This window comes from Falco naumanni, chromosome 1, assembly GCF_017639655.2.
Source record: "Falco naumanni isolate bFalNau1 chromosome 1, bFalNau1.pat, whole genome shotgun sequence".
Taxonomy (NCBI): Eukaryota; Metazoa; Chordata; class Aves; order Falconiformes; family Falconidae; genus Falco; species Falco naumanni.
Window position 1 is genome coordinate 85780878 of NC_054054.1, and position 27247 is coordinate 85808124.

At 41.9% G+C, this 27247-nt stretch overlaps 1 protein-coding gene across 17 annotated transcripts in view; it reads left to right on the forward strand.

Annotated features, from left to right (window-relative positions):
- The window catches only part of FBRSL1 (fibrosin like 1), a 547437-nt gene that overhangs the window by 145313 nt on the left and 374877 nt on the right, over positions 1-27247 (forward strand). For all 17 annotated transcript variants that reach the window (XM_040602430.1, XM_040602491.1, XM_040602507.1 and 14 more), the window contains exon 2: positions 4980-5180. In XM_040602430.1, the coding sequence (XP_040458364.1) occupies positions 4980-5180 (201 nt within the window). The remainder of the gene's footprint in view (positions 1-4979; positions 5181-27247) is intronic.

The following is a 27247-nucleotide window of genomic DNA, read 5'->3' on the forward strand; positions in this document are numbered from 1 at the left end:
GCTGTTCTATAAACTGGATATCAGGTCAATAGGAATATTTTAAAAGTAACCTAACTAAAAATAAATCTGTTTAAGTTCCTCTCTGAGCCAGGATCTCTCCCAGAACTATTAAACAAACATGTTTGACAACCCTACTGCTAATTGCATGATAAAGTTGATATAAGGATAGATGCTGCTTAGATCCTCGGGGGCTTTTCCATTGCAATTTTGCTGAGAGAAGCTGGAGACAGAAACAGTGACAAGCAGGGTCAGTTTTAGAGGCAGCAGTGGCTTGGTTGGTGGTTTGGGTTTTTTTAAATTATTTCCTTTGCATGGATCCTTCTCCTGTTTGGTGTTCAGTGGGATATTTCACATTCCCTTACTTCAGGAATAAGTGCTGCATTGAAGAGTTGTGGAGAGAGAAGCTGGAGGCAGTTTCCCTTCTGGGAAATCAGCCCATATAATCTGAAGTCGGCAGAGACAGACTGGCAGGAGCGGAATGCAACCAGTCCTTGGCTGCATGTCTGTCTGAGCCTTGCAGTGTCCAGTGGGCCCTGGGGACAGGGGATTGTAAATGACTTGATTTTGCACCAGGTTGCATTTCAAACTGAAACTTGAGGTCTGAGGGTTGTTATTTTATTAACCATAGGTGATTTTTTTGTCCTGCGCACGCCAGCAGCACACTTGATCTTTTTCATTTAGCTGTGTGGGTTTTACACTTTTTTCTTGTTCTTTAAGTGTTTCCCATGTATGAAAGGTATTTACAACCCCAGCTTCCCCCTACATGCTTTCTGAGATCTCAAAGTGCTGTGTAAACTCAGAGGATTATGGTAGATTTTGAGCTGGCCTGAGCAAACAGGCAGTGGTAACTGCAGCCAGTGGATGACTCTGGATGTGAGCTTGCACCAGGGTCCTCTAGAGCTGATGGTTGCTTCCTGATCAGACAGACAATGTGGAGTCCACTGTGCAGAAATCTATTGCTGTAGCATTTTAGGGGTAAGAATAGTCTCATTCCAGAGCCGAGGGCTGTGCACCTTCATTATTCGTAGCTTTATTTCTAAACTGAGCAGTGTGCCTTGGTGACAGAAGAGAAATGGCTTTTCAGGGAGGAGTCTTCCAAGTGATTAAGGATGTTGCCAGCTCCACCACAAGCAGAGGTGTAATTACTTAACTTTGGGTTGGGCCAAATAGTGGTGGTGGGGGGGGAAAATCACAGACATTTTTATTATGGACTTTCAAAATTTGTTGCAGAGTCTAGGCTGAGGTCTTTGCCCGTGCATCCTCACAGCTACTGGTGTGCAAAGTATTTCAGGTAGAGCAGCTGGAGGAAGTACCACAATTAGGTTTTCCACTGAAGTGTCCCTTGGTATCTTGGTACATCGAAATAAGCAAATGGGGAGGTAGAATCTGTATGTTTCATGGAGTAACTACCAGGAGAGAGGCTCTAAAGAAAGGCCTAATTCTTGCTTATTTGTAACCATGCAGCCAGTTAGAACCATCTGCTCTCCATCTGCAGCCCAGACAGACAAGGGGCTGCAGATGGAGAGACTGTAGCCTGCCCTGGGAAGGTGTGAGAGAGATTCCTAAGTGAGGACAGGTAGGAGACAGCCCTGGAAGCAGAGAGTAGTAAGGAACAAAATAGTTTTGTATGTTCTGGAACAAGATTTGGCAATCTCCTTCCTGGAACCGAGAAGAGAGAATGGGCCTGGATCCACCAGCCTTCCCTGGAGGAGGAGATTTACTGGCCCTGACAGCAAAGGTAGCTAGGTCTGCTGACGCCTGGGTTGGGCAGAAACCACAAGGCTGGATATGGAGACCTTTTGACTTCGGGGCTTGACTTCATACACTGTGGCTGTGTGAAGCCCTAGGCTTTTACATGATGCGCAAAGGGCAAAAAAACCTGCTGGTCTGGGCTTGTCTGCGGGGAAGGCTTCAGTGGAGCTGTTTGTCAGAGGCCGGTCTCACCTGCCAGCTGGGATTTCTGGATTGAAGTCAAGGTGCATCAATAAACGTTGGTTCACTGTAGTGATGTGCTTTATATTCTGTATGTGCTTAAATTTTCCAGCTATTGCCTGTGCACAAGCACAGATGCACGTCCAAAAATAGTAAGCTCTTGTGCTAAGTGAGGTCCCCAACTTGGAGGTCATAAACTTTAGTAATAGACCAATTGCTGGAAGGCTCTTTTAAAAGAGTAAATAGAAAGGAAACAAAGGAGGCAAGGACAGAATCCCCATTAGCCCCCTCCTGCTCTCTGACAGAGGCTGCAAAGAGGTCTGCATTTAGCAGCATAGAAAATAGCCCCACTGTCACCCTCTGTCAGAAGGGAGAAGCTGAGTTCGGTGTCCTGCGCTCCCACAAAAAGCAAAGTCCTGTGAGCTGCTTCCTCTGCTGAAGTGGTGACGAATGGGACAGTGCAATAGGCTCTCTTGTCATGGGGCTGAGAAACTTGGCTTCTTCCCTGCAGCTGCCCCAGATGTGCTGCAGAGCTGAGGATGCTTCCCTCCGCTTTCCTCCTGCCAGAGGCAAGCAGCAGCCTCAGCTATCAGGGCTTGGGTCTTAATTCACGGCTGTTTGGAAAGTGCTTGAGATTCTTGGATGCAAGTGGCACTACAAGCGAATGCATTATTTCCTTGGCTTTGATCCAGTTACGACTGTATTCCCTGAATTAATTTTGCTAGTAGCTCAGTGATGAGACAAACCTTAAATCTCCAAACAAAATGGGGATAAAAAGCTAAATTTCTAAGTAGGGAATTTTGTAGGATTCAGCAAGAGGAAAAACACAGATTTGCAGACTAGTCATGTGGTGAATTGTCTAAAACCTGCAGTGAATGTGTTGTGGGTACTGAGGGAAGACTTTCCCTAAGGCATTAACAGAGGCCCAGTCACCGTGTGAAGCCAGTTAGAATTTGAACTAAAATGACCATTTACTGACTTTGAAAGCATCCTTAAAAGTGAACATGACACTGAGCTGAGCCAGCAGCGCGTTATTTGCTGGTGCTTTCAGGTGGTGGCGTTCCCCTGCCACAGCCGCTTTCTCCCTACCAGGGGCTCATGTTTCCTCATGCAGCACCTTCGGTGCCTCTGCTGTCACGTTGCAGCTGCATCTGGCTTTATGAAGAAGTGCACATTTTTTGGTGACTTCTGTTCCTAATGTTTTGCTGAGTGTCAGTTAACAGATGTCATTTCTATTGCACTAGTTTCTGATTAGTTACTAAAGCTCAGCATTTTGATTTCTATCTTAGCAACTTCCCAGTAAATAGGACAGTGTGACCTTTAAGTGGCGTCTCGAACTGCTTCTTTTAGAGTGTTATCTTAAAGCTAAAAACCAAAGTGAGCAACTAAACACTAATTGGTATTCCTTGTTTTATCACCTCACGGAGTATAATGCCAGAAAATAATTTTCCTTGCTCTTTCACTACTTATGGCCTTGGCAAGCTGAGCTGTGTTCTGGAGACAGTGCTACTTTTAGTTTTGGGGTGGGGGTTGTATCTTTGGGAGTTTTGCAACTTGCTGTATATATGTGTGCTTTAAGAGGAGCTGCTGAGCATGCAGGACCCCTGTGTAAGGTGTATAGAGATTGGGTGCTGGCTAATTGTCTTTCAGCCTGGGTTGGAATAGGAAACAGCTGTATGTATTTTATCATCATGATTCAAATTTCAACGTCTTTGTGACCCTGAAGAGTCAGTGCATCATCTCACTTCACAAGGAAGGGTAACTTTAAGCAGTGAGTAATTTGGAGTGGAATCAGCATGTTGCACACTGAGGCAGTCAATTCACTAATTAAACTAGAGGGGGAGGAAGTAATCTAGAGCAATCAGCAGGGCATTTCATCCCAATTCCTAATTTTCTTTTTTTTGTTGGGCTTTAGTTTTTGAGAGACTAGAGAGCTAATGATTTTCATGAGCTTTTTTGCAGTGCTGAAAGTGTGTGTGTTGTCATGAGTGAGTTGTATTGCAAACTCCATTCATGTAGGATACAAATATCCATGATGTAATACCTCGAGTCAGAAGTGAGGCATTTAAAAAAATTTCTGTGGCTGAAGCTGACAAATTTTGACATGGTAAATGGTGTTTTTAAGGTATCTCCTCATGTGATGTATTTACCTTGCAAAAAAATAATTGGGATAGAGACTCTATAACACATTCCAAAAAGAGTTTAGTTTTTACCCTTGAGCATTTAATAAAAGGCACTGAGGAAAAAATTTATCTAGCTGTAATGAACCAAGATCATTGTGACTTGGCATATTATTTCTTAAATGCTTTCTGTGTGATGTGTGTAGAGGGAGAGGTTGATACATTGTCACCAAGAGTTCAGCTTTCAGCCCTCAAAGATGCCAGAGATAGCAGTAGTAATTCCCTTCTGTGATCTCACTTCCTATGTTAATCGTCATGACATGACATACTCTTAAACTGACATACTTTTAAACTGTGCTTAGGATGTATGTTATAGTCCTGATTCAGGGCAGACACTTAACACTTAGAAGTGTTCAACCTCTGTTATGTGCTTAGATCCCATTGATCTTGGCATGCTTATTGAATGCTTGGTAGGCTTTAGAAGTGCATTTCTCCATATGAATGCTACTGTGAATCAGAGACTGTCAGGCCCAAGGGGGGTCGATATGTTGCTTTCTGAGATCAGAAACAAACCAAAATAAAAACCACCTCTATTTCAGTTGAACAGTTAAAAGCTTTCCTTCAGGATGCTGATTTGTTCATGTGCTGTTGATGTATGGTTCCTGAATTAATCTGAAGAAAACTCATTTTCATAACCAGTACCAGCATCTCTGAAATTAATGAAACACATAGCCTGGAGAGTGTTCATCCTAATCTAATCTAAAATTACTGTTTGCATTGTGCGTGCCTAATTATTCATCTTAAGTCATGTCTGGAAAGAACATGCTGTCTTGTTTGTGCTTTTATTCAATATTTATACTGCTTAATGCTTAAAAGAAGTCTCAAAGAACCTAAAGAACTTATTTTTTTTTTCTCCTTCCTTTACAGAAGGACATGTCGCTAAAGCCTCAGGAGCGGAAGGAGAAATGGGAGAGGCATCCAGGAAAGAAACCTAGAGAGTCTGAAAACTGTGTGTCTGCTGAGCCGAGTGAAAATGGCCATAACAACGATGCTGGGAGCTCTGAGAGAGAGGCAGAAAGAGGCAAAGAACGGATGAAGAAGAAACTCCCCTTGAAGCTATCCAAACAGGTAGGGAAAATATTTCTCCTCTGAAGTGACTGCATTATGACATTGGCCACTGTGAAGTGTTGTCCTGCTGCTGTTGTTAATGTAACTGCCTTCTCTGCTAACTGTGCTGGTGAAAACAATGTCTCTTAAGAGACTTCTGGCCAAGTGCACAGGTCCTGTGTTGTGGGCAGGTTTCATAAGCTAAAATGGAAGATGAGGTATACTAGCTAATCTAGGAAGGAAGGAGCAAACCTCCCTTGTATCCTGCAACTTTGAGACAATGTGGTAATCCACACCATAGGTTTATGGCTCTTACACAAATAGAAATCATCAGTCGGATCATAGTTTTCTTTGGGGAAAGGCGTGCTTGTTATGTGCACCTGGGAAGTTGCAAATGTGAATATGTCTGTCTCATGAATCAAGTTCATGTGCCCCCAAAACAGTATGTTGCGAAGGAGAGACTATTCAAGTATTTTAGAAGTGAAAAGTGAGTTTGGAGGAAGTTGTGCTCTGGGGAGTCTTTTCTCTGTGCTCTTCTAAAATGTTGTAGAGCATTAATGAATTAAGAGTTGTCATGCTGGAGGGGATGATTGTGGAGACTGCCACCTGAACCACAGTGTGTACAGAGCCAGGGAGATGACAACGAAGAGGCAGTATGGCTAGCAAGCTATTTATCACTTAACTGCTGCTCCGCAGGAGGATTTTTGGTGTCCAGTGTACTTGACCCTCCAGCATTTGTTCTGTGCTAAGTACACTGATGAAAAAAACAAACAAACCACATCTTCTGTTCTGTGACACTAGTTCCGTATGCATGCCAGACAACGAAAGATTGAATTGTCCAATTATTAGACATGGGTTTTTTCAGGCTTTAAAAATTTTAGGATTTGAAAGGATGGTTAAAGTTATCTAATGTAACCCCCAGCATAACTTCACCACCACACACTATCTTTTGTGATTGTGTTGTAGCATATTCTTTCAGAAGGGCTCATCAGGTTGTATATTAGAAATTCTAATGGTCTGCTCATGGCCGCATTCTTCTGTTGGCTAATTAGCAGGCTTCTGTTTTCTTCCTTTTGATTTAAAAAAAGTAAACAGTTGGATTAATTCCCTGCCCATGGCAAGGGGGCTTGGAATGGGATGATTTTTAAGGTCCCTTCCAACCCAAACCATTTTATGATTCTATGAATTCAATACAAATGACTTATATAAAGATGTTAGTACTTCTCTGCTTGTAAACATTTAGGTAGCAAATCATGTAACCATGCACTCCTACTAAAGTATTTGCCAGGTTTGTTTTCTTTTAACTCCCCAAAGTGATACCAGATGTTTTGGTTTTAGACTCATCAGTATGTATGTAGTTAAAATATATCAAGTTTCTTGTTTGCTTTTGATAGTAGTTGAGTGATGGGGTTTCAGTTCCCCCTTTGGTTACGGATGCAATGAGTTTGTGCACAAATATTCACTCTGTACAAATAAAAATGACCTTTTATTATGGGTGAATAGATGCACGTTTTAGTTTTGATGAAAGTTTGAGCAACTAGGATCCTTTTCTTGTAATCCAAACCCACAAAATGCTAAGCATGTATTTCAAAAGAGGTCCCTGGCTTTGGTATAAGATGTTTAGAAGCAGTAGTGCTGGATGGTTATTCCTGCCTGCTGCTTATACCAGGATTATGGTATTGTACTTCTTCAGCTCCTCTGTCTTTGTAAAGATGCTGTTGTGTCAGGGTTTTTTATTTACATGAAAAAGGCCCAAACATGAGTCCAGTGACCCTTGCAAAGTATATGTAAAGCTGGCTCACTTTCCACTCTAGCCCCTGGAGTAAGCTTACAAATGCTTATGTTGGTGCAACTGAGAGTGGTGCAGTTGGAGTATGGAAACAAGGAGCGCTGCAGGAGGTCATTAGATCTCGATTGCCACCAGTCTCTCTAACATGAAAGTCTGGCTTCAGTAAATACTGCCTTTCTACAGGTGTTAGAGTTGTTTCTTCAGGTCTGAAATTACGCTTCAGGGGGTTCAGTACATTTCAGTTATTTACACCGTTGTGGATATGTGAGGCTGTGCTCTGCTGGGTGGTGGGGTGGTCCCCTCTTCCTGGAGCTGGGGTGAGCTGGTTCCTCACCAGCTGCAGAGGAGGAAAGGGTTGCTGGTAATGACATCTTCTGCAGGAAATTTAAGACTAAGTTTCAAGTAGTTGTGGCCACTAGGGATTTTGTGATACTTCCTTAGAAACCTTTGGGATAGGAGATTTTGTTACACTGGCCAAACTCCAGTTTCTGTAATTGTATGTTGCTGCCTTAGTTTACCAAATACTTAGATTATTTGTGTTTCAGCTCTGAAAAATAAGGACATTGATATCTGTTTCTTCTGGCTAGGATTTGGTTGACATCAGTGATTAAACAGGATGTTTGCCTCCACATTCATGAAAACTTGAATGCAACTTTCATTGTTTAATCTTCACACACACACGCAGGCACCCACCCACTCACCCACCCACCCCATAACTATAAGTAACAAACTCCAAAAAGAGCAAGGAGCTTGCACAAAAATTATAAAATAAATCCTGTAATGAGTGACTCATTAATAAACTCTGCCTCTTTAAACAAGTCACGCTTAGAATTCATCTTATATTGAAAAGGGAATTTTTTGAAATACCTCGTATTATCCTGGCTGATATAGTTGTGAAAACCAGACAGATCTGCAGGTCTGTAAGGCTGATGAAAGTAGCAGTAAAATCTAAGCCAGATAAACCAGGCTATTCTTAGTTCAAACTAATTATGCAAATGATACAGACAAGTTCAATAATTTTTTATTTTTTTTAATAACCACAAAGTTCACACCTAGAATTCTGGCATATCCTGCCAAGCTGTCTAGACAAATCGGCTGTAATGTTGACTTTCCTGGAATTTGGGGTGATTTTTGCATCTCAGGGTTATTAAACATAGGTTTATACCTAATTTGGAAAGCTTACTGTAATTAATGCTGATTATATTGAGTTGTTGCTTAGAAATTACTGTTCAATTTGAAGCTTTCCTTATACTCTCATCCCTTCTCTTCACAATGCTACTGAATTGTCATCTTCTTTATGCAGCCTCCTCTAATAAATCAAATTGGGCATTATAATTATGGCATTCTGCTAATCCTTGTAGAGAGGTGCAAAGTGGTAAGCTGATTTGAGTGCCAGGTTGTCTGCTTTGTTTAGAAAATTAGATTAATACTTCAGTCTTTTTGACAAAGCATCCAAATCACTGTTTGCTCCTGAATGGTTCTTCGGTACCTCAGAGTATGGGGAGAGGTTTGCAAAAGCCAGTCAGTCCTTTCCAGCCTATTACTCCAACTGTGTATAAAAATCATTCAAACACATTTATCTCCTGTTGTAACCAAGCAGAGGGAAAAAAAGGGCGTTTCAAATAGCCATAGGTCCTTTGCCCAAAGATTTGTCGGGATTTGGGACTGTTTTCAATGTATGTGCGCAGAGAAGGGTGCTGACTTGAAACTGGTGCTCTACGATGGGAATCCACAAACCCTCTCACAGTCATCAGGGGTACATCAAGGAATGAGAAACTGTTTAGAACTGTGGTGTCTTTCAGTGTCGCCAGTGGCCTTGCAGTGAAGCTTGCCCCTTGGAAAGTGTGTAGTTGCTTCCAACATGATAGCATTTGCTGGAAATTGAGTCATTGTCTTTTTTAAAAGCCAAGACTAACCCAGTGGTTTGTGGAAGGGAATCCCCACTACAGCTGCAGACAGTGCCTGTGGGAGACAGGATTCCTCTATGCTTGAGTGTATAATTCGCTTAGATGAAGTAAGAGGTAGATACAAGATGAAGCCTCTTAGTTCCAGTTACACTTCCTTTGTTGTCCTAAGTAATTCTTCTAGTTTTTGGAGTTACCCTTTGAACTTTGAGTCTTTCGCCAGCCTTAGCTGAGTTGGTTTTCTCTTGTCTGGGTTTCTTTTTGGAGTTGTTTATTCTTCTGAACATCTGAGCAGTCTGGGGTCACCCTGGATGTAGAACAGTGGGTTTTTTCTGATTTTTTCAGGACCCATTGCCCTTTCTGTACGTAGAATAAAAATGGGCTGACCTCTTTCTGAAGAGTGTTGGGGCTAATAGGAGAAAGTCGCCCCTGTTTCGAGTTGGTTTAACCTCATGCTTTGTGGTTAGTCAGCTCAGGAGCATCATGTTATATTGAATATGTTTAGATGTTAAATACGGCTGTAATAACACTCTTCAGCAAATAGTCATTTGTCATGGAGATGAGTGTCTTACACCTCCTCCTTCCTTTTCTCACTCACTGTTTAAATCACCCAAGATGAGGAAGAGTCTCAAAGAAGCTGAGGAGAATGGGGTGGTGTAGCACGTATTTTGTGCTCATAAATAGCATGCTGGGTTTGGAGCTTGGGAGGCAAGGGCAAGAAAGCTAATGCTGTCAGGTTGCTCCAGAGGTGTTGACATCTCTGTGACTTCAGCAGAGCTTCCTGGAGGGAGGGAAAGCAGAGTTAATTCCTGTGTTTCATTTGCTCCCCAGTCTTTGTCAAACTGCTGAGGATTATTGATGATTAATGTATATTGTTGCTGTGGCTCTTGCTGGACTGGAACTGCTAAATTATATTAACATGTTTGATTACCTATTCATCTTGGTGTTTTGTTTTTTTTTTTTCTTCTGTGATGCTCATCAGCACGTTATCCAACGTTCATTGATAAATATACCACCACACCACCCCCCTGCCCCAGGAGAACACTGCTCTGGGTTACTGCTGATCTGAGTAAAGATGATACACTAAGTAATTTTCCATCCTGGATGCACATTGTTTCTTTTGATGTCTTGGTGAAAATTGATAGCTTGTCTTCAAACGAGTTACATACTCTTGGCCCCATTGTGTGTGTGGTGGTGGTACTGAAAGACCACGGGGCTTTTCCCAAGGTAGAGAGAAGCAGTCTAGGAAGTCATCTGGCTAATGCAATAACCTTGTATGGAAAATTCCCTTTAGTATCATCCTGCTTGTGCTGACAGCTGGGCAATAGGAACACATACCTGTTTGATTCTTATTTGTATTTTTCCAGATAATGATAAATGGTAAATCAAAAACTTGAATGTGCTTTTGAAGCCACTGGTGGGCTGGAGGCAGAGCATTGTCTTACTGATGCAGAGTTCAGAGACTGAAACAGACCTTTCTTAGCTGAGGTTCATCAGCCACGTAGGAGAGTGAGTCCAAAAAATAACCTTTGGAGTCTTTGTCAGTAGACCAGAGGACAGGTATAGATACGCCTGTCCTTCCGTGTCTTAATGATGTAGCATTTGGAAGCTGAATTGTGTCTATGAGGGTCTAACTATAATAGCAATTTATTCTATTACCTCCAGTATCTCAGGCTATTAAAAGCAAATGATTTTTAAAAGCAAATGAATTCTAGGCAGCCAACTTACCGAAAAAAAAAAGGGGGCCTTTAGTGTGGGTTTTGGGGATTGGCTTGGTTTGGTGTGTGCTGCTTTGGTGTTTGCATTTCACTGCTTTTGAATGCTGAAATTATACAAACTGGTTTCTTTTTGTTTCTAATTGACGTTAGCCTTTTCATTAGCAGATATTGTTATTTAAATGTTCTTTGAAACTAAACAACAAAGCAAAAGGAAAAAAAAGTCCCATTTTCTTTTAATCAGGAAAGTGTTGCTTCATGTGTTGCTTAAAACCAGGATCCATTTCTACCTTTGTAAGTACAAGAATTTACAATTTGGACATGAAAGCTCTATGCCAATTAGTTTTAAGTATGCATTTATGATTGCTGGGAGAGGTGGGCTGTTAGCATAGCGTGAAGCCTCTCTGTCACTGTCTCCAGCCAGGCTGTCTGGAGGCCCAGGGAGGTGGCTTCGCTGGGTGCTTGGATTCCCTCCAGCTTGAGGCAAGGCCAGCTGTGGCAGCCTGCTCTGGCCAGGCGTGGTGCTCTGGCCCAGCAAAGCCTTCACCAGCACGTGCTCCTTGGGAACATGTGGACAGCCTCCCTGGCTTCAAAGCTCTTAATGAGGTTGTAGTGCCCGGGGCCGGCCCCGGGGGATTTCGGAGGAGGTCCTTATTTCCGGCTGAGTGGGGCTGCGCAGCACAGGCACAGATGGCCTTGCCTTGCTCTCTCACGCTAATCTGCGAGTGCAGAGACTTCACAGCTGCCTGGGAAACCACTGGGGACTAACGGTGCAAAGTACTGAAATGGGCAATACAGTATTTAGTCATTAGGTTTGCTAATCCAAGGCCTAAAATCAGCCTCATTTCAATCAATAGCAATCTGTTTGCACTGTCAGGAACTAATTTAAAAATCTGCTTTAAGTCCTGGTTAGGCACTTGGTATTCTGTTTTCTGCATCAAAGTAGAGGGGAAGCAGTGGGCATAGCACAGCAGTGGCAGGAGGAGAAAAATCCTTTGTAAATAAATAGTGGATGTTTATTTCCCAAATGAAACCCTGCTATTACAAAGTGCTGCTGTTTTTGCTAAATTTATCCAAGAATTCATCAAGATTCCTGAAGTGGCTGCAGAGCCCAGTCTGCAACAGAGGGAGAACTTTGTGGTATGTTTAGTTATTTCAATGTTTCTTTCAAGTGCTGTATGAACCTTACACAAGATTTGCATTGTAACTGTGACACAGGTAAATTCATCACAGCATTGCAGCCACCTTTTGAGAGCTATGACACAGCTTCTGTAACAGATCTTTGTAACATACTGTGCTTCAGGAACAGTGGTGCAAAATAGTGCCATAAAACCACTGGGAGCTATGGCAGGAGAAGGCCTTTGCTTAAACTGGAAAAATGTATTTCAAAACCTGCTGCAGTTCTGGTAGGGAAACATAAACTGAGGAGATCATGTTTATTAGAACTTGGGGAGGAGCATCCAACTGTTTTAAAAATAACACTGAAGCATGAAACAGAAGCATATACTGGATTTTGCTAGACTGCAAATACTATTTTCTGAACGGAGTGATGTAAAGCGTGTTTTGGCTGCTGAAAGCGTTACGTATAGGAGAACATAGCTTTTGTCTTTTTCACTGATGCAGTGAAATAGTCATTCACTTGTTTGGACCAGTGGGTTCCCCTTTTGTAGCTGACCCTCACTTGCCCATATTTCTGCTCCGTGAGCCCCACTCATCTCTGCTCTTGTAGGACTTGTCTGATCCTTCCAGAGAGGCTCAGATGACTCAGTGCAGCTCCTTGGTGTGCCCCGGCCCAGCAGTGCAGCTGGGGGATGCTGGTTCCCTGCTGGGTCAAGCAATGTTTAGCTCATCTGGACCAGCACCTTTACTGCCATGGGCTTCAGTTGGGTGGGGACCTGCTCGGGGGTGGCAGAGCAAGCGGAGCTTAGGTGGACATGAGGATGGGGATGCGGTGCCTTGCCACATGCACTCTGCTCCTTGCTTTTTATTTAAGGATCATAACGCTGTTATAATAGTATCGACCCTGCTGTGTTCAGAACTGGACCCTGAGGCTTTGCTTGCGGCACTGGCTTCAGCCTTCTTTGTCCCTGCTTTTCCTCTTCTCCAGAATTCCCATCTGTCCCCATTCACCTCTCCCACTTAACAGCATTTGGGCAACAGCAATGTGTTCAGGCCTCCAGATGGCTGCTGGCACTTGTAACACGTGTTAGAGCAGGTTTAGAGAGCACAGTGATGAAAGCACTGGGTGCTACTAGTGCTTTCTCTGCATTGGGACTTCTTGCACTACCTCCAGTGAAGCTGAACCGCAGCATCTTCAGAGACCTTATTTCTCCATCTCAGTTCCCCATCTGAGAAGATGCGATAGCTGCAGACCCAGTGAAGGGTGGCCCAGCAGACGTGGGTGACTCGAGGCGCACACAGACATTTCATAAATGGAGCAATCTGGAGGAAGCCATGCAGAGCAGCTCTCATCTCACAAGAGCAGTCCCTGGCAAACATGGGCTTGCAAACAAGACTTGATCTGACATTCCTGGTGTTTTGAAAGTTAAAAAAGGTCAGAAAATTCAAGTGATAGGAAGATAGTTAAGCCATACTGCTGCAGTGCAAAGCAGAAGTTATGTTGTACGCTCTGTGTTTTAAAACTCTTGCAGGTCACCTTTAACTTCTCTGCCTGCAGTTAGATGACTGCTAAGGACCTTAGGTCACATTTGCTTAAATATAGCCTCAGACAAGTGCAGAATAAAGGGGAACAAAGCAATCCTCTCTTCTCCCTGATGTTCTGTAAGTAGCTGTGAATGAATCTCATTACAATGGCTTCTTTTGAAAGGGAGAAATAAAAAGGAAATTTCATTGCATACAACTTATGTGGCATCAGATGCTGTAAAAAGGTTGCTGGTGGTCATTGGTTACATTGTTATAAGGAAGAGCTAAATGGTTTGTAATTTAGAGAAGGGGATTTAATTACATGAAGTAATTTACAGGAAGCTATAACCACTTGTATCTTTTTCTCTGTTGAATTTAATTGGTTGACACAAAGCACTCTTTCTTTTCCTTCTTCCCTCCCCCCCTTTTTTTTTTGTTTGTTTGTTTTGTTTTTGTTTTGGTTTATTTGTGTATTTGCTTTTGGAGAAGAGAAGGCACCAAGATAGAGCACTTCTGTTGTATCTCGTGGTTTTAGCAAATTGAAGAATGGAGAAACACAATACTGTTTGAATAGTGCTCTGGCTACTCCCGGTTATGTGTGCTGTTTGAAGAGAGTCAGAGCCATGGCTGGAAGTTTATCTTGACATCTTTTCATGACATTGAGACAGCACACATTCCAGGTGTCTTATGAGACAACTATGTCTGTGTAGAGCCCTTTTTCCTGGGTATAATGCAGATGCTGCAGAAAAGGCTAGGATCTAGAAGCAGCTGAAGCAGCTGTGGCCTTTTTGCATGTTTTTTTTTTCTGGCTTGGACAAGAAGTGTCTAAAGGGTTATTCCATCTTGATTTAAGCACTAGCTGCCTAATATTTTAGCTAGCTTTGCACAAGGGTCTGGGGTCTGTTACCTAATTGTAGCCCCTGTTCTCGGGCTTGCACCAAATGTCTGCAATAAAATACAAGGCCTCTGAATGGCAGCAGGTAGGGTATGATTCCTTTGATCATCCCTGTAATTTTGGGGGTGATCACAGATACTTTTTTGTGTGTCTGTGAAACAAGCATAGTAAATGCAGACGGACAGTATTCTTCCTCTCACATGCTTATCAGTATAATAATTAAACCATCTGTGCAGTTCCAGTCTAAATCTGAGCTGATTTAAAACAAACATAAAAATTACATCCCAATGTCACTTCTGGTTGAAGCAGAATAAATATCTTTTTCATGAGATACTGTTACTTTCAACACGCAGAATTTTTCCTTGCTTACTGTGGGCCACAGACCTCCATTTGTGCAAAAGACTGCTGGGACCGATGCACTGGGAGCTGTAGCAGAATCCCTTCGGCAGTTGCCAGTCTTTGCCTGGTCCAGTTCACTTGGTTTTCTTCATGGCAGTGTATCAGAGACGATGCTGTTTTCCACCTCTCAGTTGCTCTCACTTCATAAACTGCACCCTTGGGCAGTGCTGGCCACATCCCTTGGCCTCTTTGCTGTGTGGATTCTTAAGGGAGCTAATTTTCATACTTCTGCCTGATGGGTGGTTTACATGAGCTGTTGAGAATATACGCAGCTTGAGTAAGCACATTTTTGGTTTGAAGACATCTTTTAGCTAGAATATGCACTTATTTTTTCCCCTTTAGTCCTTCAAGCAAGGTTACTAGTAGCTATTCTGGTGAATGTTATTGCACTATTTGTTTGGCAAAATCAGTCTATGAAACCTGTGCAATTTTTGTAATGATTTGTCTAAAAAACCCTGAAGAATTAAGTAAAGCCAGCAGGGATCTGTGATAGATTTAAAACTCTTCCAAGCTTACTGGGTGGGGGAATCCTAAGGCATAGCTGGATATGTAAGTATCTTTTAACACAAGAGTTGAAATATGCCCTGTCTGTGGACAATTTCTCCAGCTGTTAGCACTGTAAATAGATCCTAAAGCTTTTCTGAAGTTGAGCCTTGAAATGAATTACTTTTATTGTTTAAAAATCCTATCAAGGAGGATATGTAATATGTTAAGTTTAAAAATGATACGTATAAAATCTTATTATCGTTATATGAAACTTGGGTTTTTTTTGCTGGTGGGTTTTTTTCCCCCTTTTCCTTTCTGGTAACTTCCTCTCAATTTAATTCCTTTACAAGTGGGGTTGTTGAGATTAGAAAGTATTAATTGGGTAGCTGTTGGATTCAGAATGTTACTGTCTAAAGTCAATTACATAAATATATTCAGTTTTTTTAATTTAAAAACAATCTTTCGTCTTCACCCTTCCTTTCACATTCCACTTTCTTCTGGTTAGAGGCTTTAATATGGGCACTAGGGAAAGCACAGGCTCAATTCTTCCTTCAGCTGCAGATCCAATGCAAGTTAAAGTTGAAGACTAGTAATAGGTTTCATTTTGCACTCTGTAATGTTTCCTCATACAGCCCTCCTTGGCTCATTGACAGTGAATAGTAAAAACAAGGAAAAAACCTTTTCCAGGGGAAACCTTATCCGCTGGATTAATAATGCTAAAAAAATCCAAGGATGAGGTAGTGGCTCAAGTAGTGGATGCTGTGCAGGGCAGCTAGAATAACAGTGCCGTGATGAATAGCCCTCTGATGCTGTAATATTGCAGCCTCCTGGAAGGTGCTGCTGGATCTCATAAAGTTCTCTTTCTGTCTCAAAACTTTTTGACTTGCCATAGGGCAGTATTTTGTAATTTAACATGATGTTTATTGGCTGTATTGTCAGTTGTAGGTATCTTTTTGGAGTTAGTGCCTCAGTGCTTTAGGTTTGAAGATCGAGAAAGTTCAGCTGGAAAGGTAGATCTGTTGTGGAGTATATCTGCAGCTTTACTGTGAGGAAAATGAATGTGCTTTCCAGTTATTTTTCAGCTTGCATGTAGCGATATCAGTGTATAGGGGTATAAACGGGGATGACACGAAGGAAGAGTCATATTACAAGTGTTGCCTGAACTGAGGTTTTTTTAACTGGTGCCTCGTTCATACATGTGCTATTTCTTCCAGGTGCATGCTGCCAAAGCCAATAACATGAAAATAAAAAAGTTATTATTTGCTTCCCACATAGGAAATAATCTTAACAGCAGAGAAAAAATTCTAGGTCCACAAAACCTGAACCCCCTTCTGAAAACCTGAGTTCAGTGTTTTCCCAGCACACATCGGTGCTCTCCTGTAAGAGGGGCTGGCAGTGTGGCCGAGTGATACGGGGGACGTGGTGGCATAATGGCTGCATGCCATTTTAGATTGCTTCCCCATTTTTGTCTCTTGCTTTCCTTGCGACTGGCTCATTTTGTTCATAAAACAGCTTGTAATTGAGTGTTCGACAAAGAAGTGTTTACAAGCAGTGTTTCTTGTGCGTAACTGCCTAGCTGAGGGGAATAACAATTTGGGTCTGAATTTCAGCCTTCCTTTGTCAGTGTTGTATCATCGTCGGTGATGGTGCTGTCTCTGCTTAAAGAGAAAGATGGATTAAAATTGTTTCAGGGTATGGCAACAGAGTGGGAATGCATGGTCTTTGAAGAAGCTTGTGACTGTTCCTTGTGGCCCTTGCTTGTTTTTTGTTCATGTCTTGGTTTTGGACCACACCAAGGTGTGTGCTAATTCCCATGTGTGGTGACTTCTGGGTTTTAGAAGGTGGAGTCTGCTAATTTAGGGGGAACTTTATGCAGGTCATATGAAATGTAAAGATTGGAGTTTTGCCAGGGTTTAAGCCTTCTCTAGCCATTGTGTGGAGTGAGATGCTGTGGACAGTAGCTGTTGTAATCTGGGAACATGTTTGGAGTTCAGCCTTCATGGGTGAAAACCTACAGTGCAGATGGGACCTGTGTTATCAAAATAAAAGTCTCATTTAGCTTTTGCTCAGAAAAGAAAAGGACTCTAGGATCAAGCTTTTTAGTTCAGGCGGCTTGTGGGTGTTTCAATTGTCCATGCCAAAACCCTTCTGCAAATTATGCCAACTGGGCAGGGTGTGGAGGGAACAGAAGCAATGAAGTTATGCATGAGTAAGGAACAGCTCAGGCTTTATTTAGACCTATTATAGGTCATTTGCAAAGGTTGCTCTCTTTTTTTTTGGGTGGGTGGTGGTGGTGGTGTGTCTTTTAAAGGGGCTGCTCATTCCCTGTTTGGAGGAATTACCATGTTTAATGAGAAGTGATGGGAATCATGGCATAGCAAGCAAGCAAAGACAATCCCAAGAATCCTCTGCTAATAGCTGGAGGCTCCCGAAGCTCCAGCCTGACTCCAGGTTGTGGGGCTGAATAGGGCAGTTCCCATTAACGTCACTGCCAGTCTGTGAGTAAAAGCTGCACTAGAGGTGAAAATAAATCGCAACACATGAAACAAAAGTCAAGCACTTGGGCATGAGTAACAGTGGTACTCAGCCATTTTGGCCACTGAGATTAACTCCTTCCCTGCTGCTTGAGTGCAAGCAGCAAGTGATTTCTGTAGCAAGTTACTAGTATCAAGCCTGCTTTTCTGGGTATAGTCATTACTTAGTGGTCGATACTGATCTGTTGAGCAAAAAAAATAGATAAACAGTCACAGCTTTACTGACAAATTAGGAGTAGGTTGATGTGATAGCTATACTGCTAGGAGCATCTCTGAATGAGTGTTATTGCTTGTCAAGAGTGCTTTGACCATAGCAATATACCGAATTGTTAAAATCTTGTATAAAGACAACCACGTGACACTTGCATCCAGAGTGCCTTTTCTTTGTCGTCATGCAAAATAGTTTTGCAGGTGTTTTGCTAAGGCATCTTCCCAATCCCCTTAGCCTTATTCTGAATCACCTTGATGCACTGAGTAGCTTGGTAAATAAACAGTATGTTTTTATAATCCTGTACAAATGCTGGTCTCTTACAGTCCCTTGCAGCGAGATATTCCCTCCCTGTTTACCTGACCTGTCAAGAGCAGAGGGAGAAGAAAAATGTCTTTGTGACAGCCTTTTTTTTCCCATTTACAGAGAAGCAACAGAATAAAGGGATTATTCCCCCACCCCCCCCACACCCCCAGACAGTCTACCCACAGCAGCAGCACCAGGGACCGCTAGTAAATTGATCAAGGGACACATTTGACCTTAGGGCTGCTTGTTAGAGAACATTGTTACAGGTACATTGTAATAGCAGATGTAATAAACTCTACATTGTCCTAGAGAAAAAAAAGTAATACTGTGTTTGGTGTGTGTGTGTGCACGCACATGTGCGTGTTATGTACTAGGAACTGAACTGTTGTCTGGCAGCCTTCGGTCACCTCAAATAGGCATAACCCCTAAGGCAAAGCCAGAGGCAGGCGAGTTACGGAATAAGTTGTGTGGAAACTTGATAAAAATACCTGGTTGTTCCAGTTTATTGAAACTGATAAGACAGAGAAGAATTGGGTTTATGAAAAATTATTTCAATTGCAAAATGAAAAAGAAAGTGTGAGTTGTGTCTGTAAATCAGCAGTGATGTAGACCCTGGAGGCTTGCACTTCGATAGGTCTGCCTTCAGCTGGAAGAGGAGCATTCATGTATACTAGGCTTATGGTCCTGAAGAGCTTGGACCATCCTGCTGATGAGGGCTGGGTTAGGAGGGTGCAGAAGTGGGAGCTCTTACAGACTTGTGAAGTCTTTCAGTGAGAGCCAGCATAGTTTTTTTAAAAAACAACAACAGAAAACAAACCAAGAGTAGACTCTCTGCTACTCAAGTCTTGTAAACACACATAAAAAAAGATGCTCTTAACAAGAAATTACCACCACAAGGATTCCATTAGCTGGGAGCCTGAATCCAAGTGACTTGTTGATACAGTGTACTCGTCACTCACTTAAGCATTTACATAAATGTCACTTACCAGTACCTCTTCGTAGAATAAATGTGTTTCTTCTATTTTGATGGATCCAGGCAAATAAAATGTGCAAACTGTTGCAAGGTGTATGTTCTGCTCCGTCAATGGGACTCAGAATAAGATTTTTGCTTGTTTCAGAGGCTTCCTTCTGTGGCATCATGTGCTTATTTTCATAATGATTATTATATATTTATTTTGGCAGAATGTCTATAATTTACAGTGGTAATGACGGAATTTTCTACTGCTTCAGCTGTATTCATTTGCAGAATGTAGAAAATGGAGACTTTTGCAGTATTCAGCACCATGTGACTTACATTGATTAGGTATATCCTGCCGTTCAAAGACAGTTAAGATGTGCTGTAATTGCTTAAGGTGTATCTGCTAAAGGCTTTTTCAGTTGTTTTATGCAACAAAGGCTTTTTATACAAGTGCAAAATGAGAGCCTTTAGTTAATTCCTATTTAAGTATTGACATACTTGTTGACTTGAAGGTTGTTCTGACAGAATTATGATTTAATCAGTAAAAGTCAATCTCTTCCTTCTGCCTATCCCCAAAATTAGCTGTTTCCAATGCTAAACTATGTATGTGAAAATAAAAATTAAACAAGTGATATGATTTTTTTCACTATTAGATACTGACTTTCAGCTGGTAGTCACTCCCTGAGGAATTAGCTTCTATGTGGTATTTTTATTTCTGAATTGAATAGAAATCTTAGATCTTTAGCATGATGGTAGTTTATATCTGACTTGGTTTTTTTTCCTGTTTCCAGACACTGCAGACACATAATTTTCAAACCCTTTTCTTCCTCCTCCTTCTCCTCCTCAAAAAATAACTCTGGGAGAGGAGGAGAGGCTATATTCTTTCTGTATTCTTTCCAATAGTGCTAACTGGCGGAGTTGTTGAGGTTAAAGGATTTGTGCTACCAAGTTCTGCCACTGGATTGGTGGGCAGCGGGGTGAATTACTTAGCCAACCTTTGTCTGCTTATCTGTAGCATGGAGATGATAATTTTTACTTTTTAAAATACTTGCAATGTACAGGAGAAAACTAGTAGAGGACATGAATATTTTATTGACATACAGGAAAATACGAGGGTGTTTTTTCAACCTAAAGGTGGAAGGGAGGAGGTCATTGCAGTAGGAGTCTTGGTGACAAGATTTAAGGGACTGGCCTTAAGTTTTGAAGCATCGTGCAGAGACTTGGCTAGATTTGGAAACAGCACTGCCACATCAGCTCAGAGCTGACCCAAAGCACGATGAACTGGTTCAGATGGAGGACATCAGAGAAGTCACTCCATCCAAGCTAGTATTTCTGCATCATGCCATGTGAATGTGCCAGATCAGGTGCCAAGGATGGATGCCAGCTTCAGTTTCCAAGAGCTTGCTTAGAGGTGCTGAGCGCTGTTCAATAATTCAGTCCACCAAGAACCTTGCAGAAAGCTCCAGCAATTGCTGGGGATGATCTAAGGCTGGTATTAATCATCATCTCATGATTGAGTACTAGGTGTGAATACTGAGGGTGTTTCCAAAGTACAAACCCAGGGAAGGATCTTGATAGCAAACTCGCTGGGCCAGTTTTCTAGCCTAAGTATTTTCTTTTTCTTAATTATAAACCCTCCAAAGGTCTTCTAGGGTGAAGAACTGGTTAGGAATACTGAGTGTATAATTTTGTGGTTTTCTGTCTTTAGTAACTGGCTTCTTGGGCAGCTTTAGGAAGGAATAGATCCACTCACGTGTGCTTGAGAAAGGGCTCAGGTATCTATTACTCTGAAATAGCCCCACTTAATTATGCAGCTTAGAGTATGAGACGTACATAAAGCTGATTGCAGTGGGCTAAAAAGGGCTGTCAAAGCCATGGCTTGCCAAGAAAAACGTTTTCTGCAGTTCAGTACGAATTCATCCTTTTTAGTTTTTTCAGCAGTGGGTTTTTTTTACATATTTAGCTCAGAGACCCAGACCTTCACATTCAGTGTGGTCTTCTGATCCTCCCTGGAATGACTGCCAAAGAGACCCTTGCTTTTCTCTCACTGACCTCAGGTGGGAAGAGGCAAAAGGAGTTGTTAAGGTCCAGCTAGGTGTGAGGGTGATAGATATGCTTCAGTGGGTTTGGCATCCAAAAGATTTTCCTTAACAGAAGACAGGAGGGGAATAGCAGCTGCCAGCAAGTTGTGTTGGCACCCTCAGTGTTGGTGGGTTACATTCTGTTTTCTGAATCTAGCTGGAGAATATTCCAAATTCCTAAAATTCTGCCTGTCCAGCAAAATCCAGGGGGACTGTGGCATTGCTAGCCATGTGAATGATTGCTTAATTTAGCAACAAGTTATTAATACTCAGTAGCATAGGCTTCAGCAGAGAGGAGGAACAGGAACGTAAGCCCACGGGGATCCAAGCTTGTTAACCTCTGCTGCCTTGGGCTCTACTACCCTGTCTGTGTGCTACCTGGAAGGAAATCATTGCAGGTGCATTCGTCCATGCCACAACTGAACCTTCATTTTGCTTTATAGGTGTTCCCTTGGAGTTGCTCATGTGGAAGTGGGACAGTTGGGTTTTGTGTGAGTGCGAATGCATGTGCACGTCTGTCAAGTTTACTCTTGCAGCTTAACCATAATTCATTACATAAAGCCTGTTTGTCACACATGACTTAAAATATCCTCAGGCCAGTCTCATGTAATAATTCCAGTCCATTTCAAATATGGCTAGGCAGGGGTTGCAGTTTACCGAAGACTGAAGCACAGAGGGCGAATGTGGATTATGATGGGAATCTTGCTTCTAATCCGGTGCTGTAGCTGCCTTGATTGAAGCACCAGGAGGTCAAGTGACTTGTTAAAGGTTGCACAGTGAGGGAGCAACTCCACTGACATTTGATACCGGGAGCCTTCTGTTTCCCAGTCTGCTGCTGATTTACACTTTCATCCTCCAGTACACATAACTGCTGCTTGAATTAAGCTGTGACACATCTTCACATCAGTGTAAAATTATTTCAAGTTAGACCTTGCAAAGGGACTATCATTCCTTCTACAAACACTGCGCAGGTTTAGTCTGTTCCTACCTGGTTCATATGCTAGATCAGCACCACCGACTAATAAATTACAATTATTGAGGTATCAATTCATCATGTCTCAGCGATGGTGTTGCCTGTTCCACTGCATTGACCGAAGCCCTTTGCTAGCTGGCTAATGTACTGCAGTTTTACTCTTTCTTGTCCCGTAATGATGGGATCCCTTGTACCAATTTGAATCCTATTAGATTGCAATTAATTTCTCCCTACTCCAAACTGAGGCTGAGTCAAGTGCTGTTCAGTGTTGAGCTTACCACACAGATATATCACAAGGGTGAACTGCTAAGAAAGAACCTACCCTGAGCAATTTTTTAATCTGTGCCTCATGTTCCCCATCTCCCCTGATTGCGGTAATTAGCAAACTAAATTCATTGCTTTGGGAGCACCAATGTGAGCAAGTGAGGAGAAGAAGAATATAACTGGATGCTTTAAGAATGAATATCAGAAAGGGAAACAGCTGCAGAAAGTTGGACTTGTGGGGGAGAGATATCTGCCTTTAGATATAAAAGGTTTTTATTTGCGCTGCAGTGGGATGTTCTGCTGTAAGACTCTGTGAGCTGGCTTTGTTTCACAGTGTGTCATTTACTGCATGGGAAGTCGTGCTTCAGGAACCATGGAGGCCCCCGTTCAAGCTTTGCTTCAGTGTTCTCAGTACAAGGTGCCTGGGCAAGGTTAGTGCTACGTTAGGATGGTTCTTTCACTGTCCACGCAGGTACAGACGAGCCTGAATGGGCACAGTCGTTAGGCTGGGTACATTGCCAACTCCTCTCCAATGGGGAAATACTCAGGGCCTTGGGAGTTGGTGGGGAAACGTATAAATGTTCTTCCTAAGCTCTGACTCTATAAATATCCTGAGAATGCCAACACACAGTGCAGTCACCTAGAGTGTAGTAAAAAGTAAAGCTGCTCCACTGAGGAAAACTGAACAAACCAGCCTGGGGCGAGGGTCTGTATCAGCGCTTCTTGCTTGTCAGTGCAGTACTTGAGCTATGCTTTTAAAGCTAGAGGAATATTTAAATGTCAGTGTGCAGCCATAAAACAATAGTTCTGTTTTATGATTTAACCTCAGATTTCAGAGAAGAAGAAACTTGACTGCACCAGCACAATGCGGTTTCTAGTGGATAAATTGATCCTTGAAGGCAAAGTAGGTTAATACTAGAAGGAGATGGATTTAGAATTTGCCCTTCTCTGTGGTTTCTATAAACTGAGGAGTATTTCTGGGCTCTTTGTTGCTCTGGCAATTTTCTCTTGGTTGGATGATGACCCTTTCAATAAGTGGTCATCCACATCGGATTTTTCTGACTCAGAGCTTAAAATACAGGGGGTTTTATTGACTACAGAATTCCCATACTGTAGCTTGACCTCGCTGTCAGCTTTCTTTGGAGACTATACAGATATTTCGACTAATGGCAAAAGAAGCCATTCACCTTTTAAGCTTGCTTTTCCCTGGCTCATAATCTGCATCTGAGTGAAATATAAAGAATTGCTTATCTCTTATCTGTAAAGCTTCAGTAAGCTCTGGGCTATGTGTGCGCTACTCGACAGCTGTAACGCAGCTCTGCCAGATGCTCGGAACTGCCACACCACTGCCCTGAGAGAAGCAGTTTTTGGGGCGGGCAGTTTTTTAAGACAACGTGGGTATGTTCCTTTACTTTTTCTTTACTTACCTTCCTTTATTTTTACTTCTAGCCTATTACGGCCCATAGGGGATCTATTTCTTGCCGTAGGTAGTACAAGAGATTTAATCAGATTTGCTTGTTTAAATAATCAATTGCAGTCTTTCTGCAGATTTTTGAAGTAGCTGACACCATTTCAAAATGAAGGTGATACTAGCTGTCCATACATGCCAGACACATAAGTTGTATTTTGTATTAGCGAGAAGCTGATCAATGTTTGTAGGGCATTTGGTGGTGAGTTTTGTTTGCTTACCCTTGCATATTGATTCTGATGAGCTATACTTGAGTATTAAAGTGGGTTCAAGCCACTAAAGACGGTACATGGTGGATTCTTGAGAGCCAAGCAGGTGCATGCTTTCAGAGCCTGTTTTGAAAGAGCACTCTCCTCAAGGAGAGAAACCTATGTTAGTTATACTTGCAGAATATTTTGTATTTGCATGTATGCTTTGAAAAGTTACTGTCTTTCATTAACTTATGCTTGCTGTCACATATTACTTTATGAGCCTCCTTGGTGCAGTAAAACTTTCAGAAAAGAGAATGGATGGAAACCTAATGTAAATCCAAATGGGGGGTGGGGGGAGGCATTACATATTGCTATTTGCAGCTTGCATTTGAAATCTCATGTTATATTTGTTCCAAATTTTGTTGGCCCTTTATTGAGAATAAACAGTGCTCTGGGAATATTAGCACAGAAACGTTACCAGAGATAGCGTATGAAGGAGAAGGCATGAAGGAGGGGGGAGAAAATTTTGGCTGATGCAAATAAAATAAGAAAGTTTCTATGAAACTTAAATTCTATCATTTAGTTTGCCAGGTTGAAATGGCTTTGTCTCTGATTTTGAGGCAGGTGCTCCAAATGCCATGTGCTGATTTTTTCCTTTATCAATTTCAAGTCATTTGTTCTACCGCATATATTTACTCTGTCTTACTCTGGTAAGTAAATGGCTAAAATAATACCTCTAAACATATATTTTTGTAATGACTAAAAAGTTTATGTTTGTGTCTAGCTATGGTTTTCGGGTCTTTCCACTGGAAAGAAATGTTTCACCCTAATTTACACTACATAAAAATCCCCTTTGTGTGCTAACACAGTCATACAAGGAAGAAGGGCAGTTTATTGATTACACTGCTCAAGTGGGTTAAAAAAGGTGCATCGGTCATCTATAGATTCACATATGACCTCTGGCAGATTATTTTGAGGTACTTTACTCCTTAACTATGTCATGTCTAAAAATGTGTTCCTATTACACATAGGAGTTGCAAGTTGACCTTTTCTGACTGTTAGGTACCTTGGTATTAATGAGAGGCTTGGACGGTATATAATGGAAACCATTCTAACCTTGCATGTGTTAGTAGCTGGAATTTGATTTTTCAAAGATTACTGTTGGAATAGGCCTAATGTAAAGCTATTAAATCTACATCTCACATTAAAAAAAAAAAGTAAACACTCTTGGTAGTGGGTCAAGGGTGCAAATGGCACTCTGGACCCTGTCAAAACGTTGTAAAATAAAGCTTGAAAAAATGAAAGTTTTGAGAGCACCTTGCTAGATCTGTTTGTGTGGGGTTTTCATGCTGGGCTTCTGCTTTGAATTGCTCAGTGCTGGTTAGTAAAGGAGAGGTTGTGACTTTACAGCTGTGTACATGGCCTGCAAAAACTGTAGGGATTTTTGTCTGTACTTGAAAGATATCTCTGGGTGATGGATCCCCTGCTTTACTCTTTAAAAAAAGAAAAAGAGATGCAAAGGGATTAGGACCCTCAGCCTAATGTGCACTCAACTGTGCCCTCTGCGGTGAGCGGTACTTCTTGGGAAGTGCAGTGGGGCAAAGATAAGCACATTGAGAAGAAGCTCCAGTGAAGCAGCACATGGCCAGGTCTCCGTTCAGGTTCTGGGCTTTGAATGACCTATTTCCCCACCTTGGCTCCGTATCTGCCACCTTCTCCTTCAGAATTGCTTTGCGTTACAAGCTGCCCCAGTGACTTCAGTGGCTATCTGAGTCTGACTCTGTGAGCCAGCTTGCAGTCAGAGGAGTTACTTTTATAGTTTACGTTTCTGGATGATCTGGCCTGTGTTCCCCTCCTTGCAGCTATGCCTTCCTGTGCTCTGCCAGGTGCGTGAAACAGGATGTTTCCTAATGTGCACTTGATGGTTTCTGCCTGTATCTCTCCAGTTGGACAGGGTGCAGTGGTTACGCACATTGGTTGCTGACCTTTTGAAATGTTTGGCTCTTCCAATTGCTTGATTTTTTTGTAAGTACTATATCTCTGCATAAATGATCTTGTACAACTTCTACAACACATGAAAGAGGAGAGGTTAAATTGAAAATGAGGTATATCAGACTTCAGAGCACAAAGATAAATACATATTTAAGTTGAAGTTTAAATGAATAGTTCTTGTGAATATGTGCTAGTGGATTCAGAGGGTAGTTTGTTTTTTTAACCTTAATGTATTCCATTCTAGCTGTGCAGATCTAATTAGTGCTAGCAGCACTGAAAGGACTGTGGCTCTGTCAGTTGTGTGGGCAAAGCATGGAAGGCAAAAGGAAACCAGATTCGACGTTGTTCTGGTCTTTTCCCCCATTTGTCATTAAGCTTCATTCATCTAAGTCCTGTCAACTTGATGATGTTTTCCATTGGTGGCCTGGCCAGGGAGGCGATTCTGTATGCTGCATAAACCCAGGACATCAGTGTCAAGGGTGGGCTCTCCAAATATACAGCAAGATAGTAAAACTTGAATTTTTCTTTGGGTTTTTTCCTTTTTCTTTTTCTTTATGACTACTTCTGAGCTACTGGTTCTTTGGGTAAGTGATACATGTAGAAAATAAGTGGTAGCCAAGCTTGCTTTGTCTTCAGTTGCGGTTGGTGATTTTTTTTTTTGCTAATGCATCTTCAAAGGATGTGACCATCTCCTTTTGATCCTCTGCAACTTGACATGTCCAGTTTGGTTTCCTACAGAAGTAATAGACTTTGCATAGATCTGTTTGTGCTCTTTTAAGGGGCCTTGTTTGGAAAACACATCTTCCAGAAAGGAAATTTTGCAAGAATACTGCTGGATACTCTTACAGTAACACACACCCTGTGAATATCCTCAAAGTGCGGACGTATTTACAGGTCAAAGACTGCTTAAAAAAGTGAAAAAGACCATTATATAATTTAAGAATCAATTAATTATGACTGCTGCATTATTGTAACGTCAATCAAAGCACAAATGTGTAGCCTAATAGGAATTAGGCCCATGGCTTTCGAGAATTCCAGTGTCTTTGTTTTGTAAGCAGTCATAAACTGCCTTAAAAGGATAAACTGATGAATGAGTTGGGTTTTGATAATAAGGAACAGGAGTCTTGCATGCTGGTTGTTCTGAGTTACCCAACCTGATGTTCAAGGTGATGATATTGCCCTGAAAATAGATCATACTTCAACTTAAAATTTTTAATCTTTATACTTGCCTTTTAGGTAAGTAACTTGCAACTCCTGCAGCTATGAGGGCTGCTAAAAATGC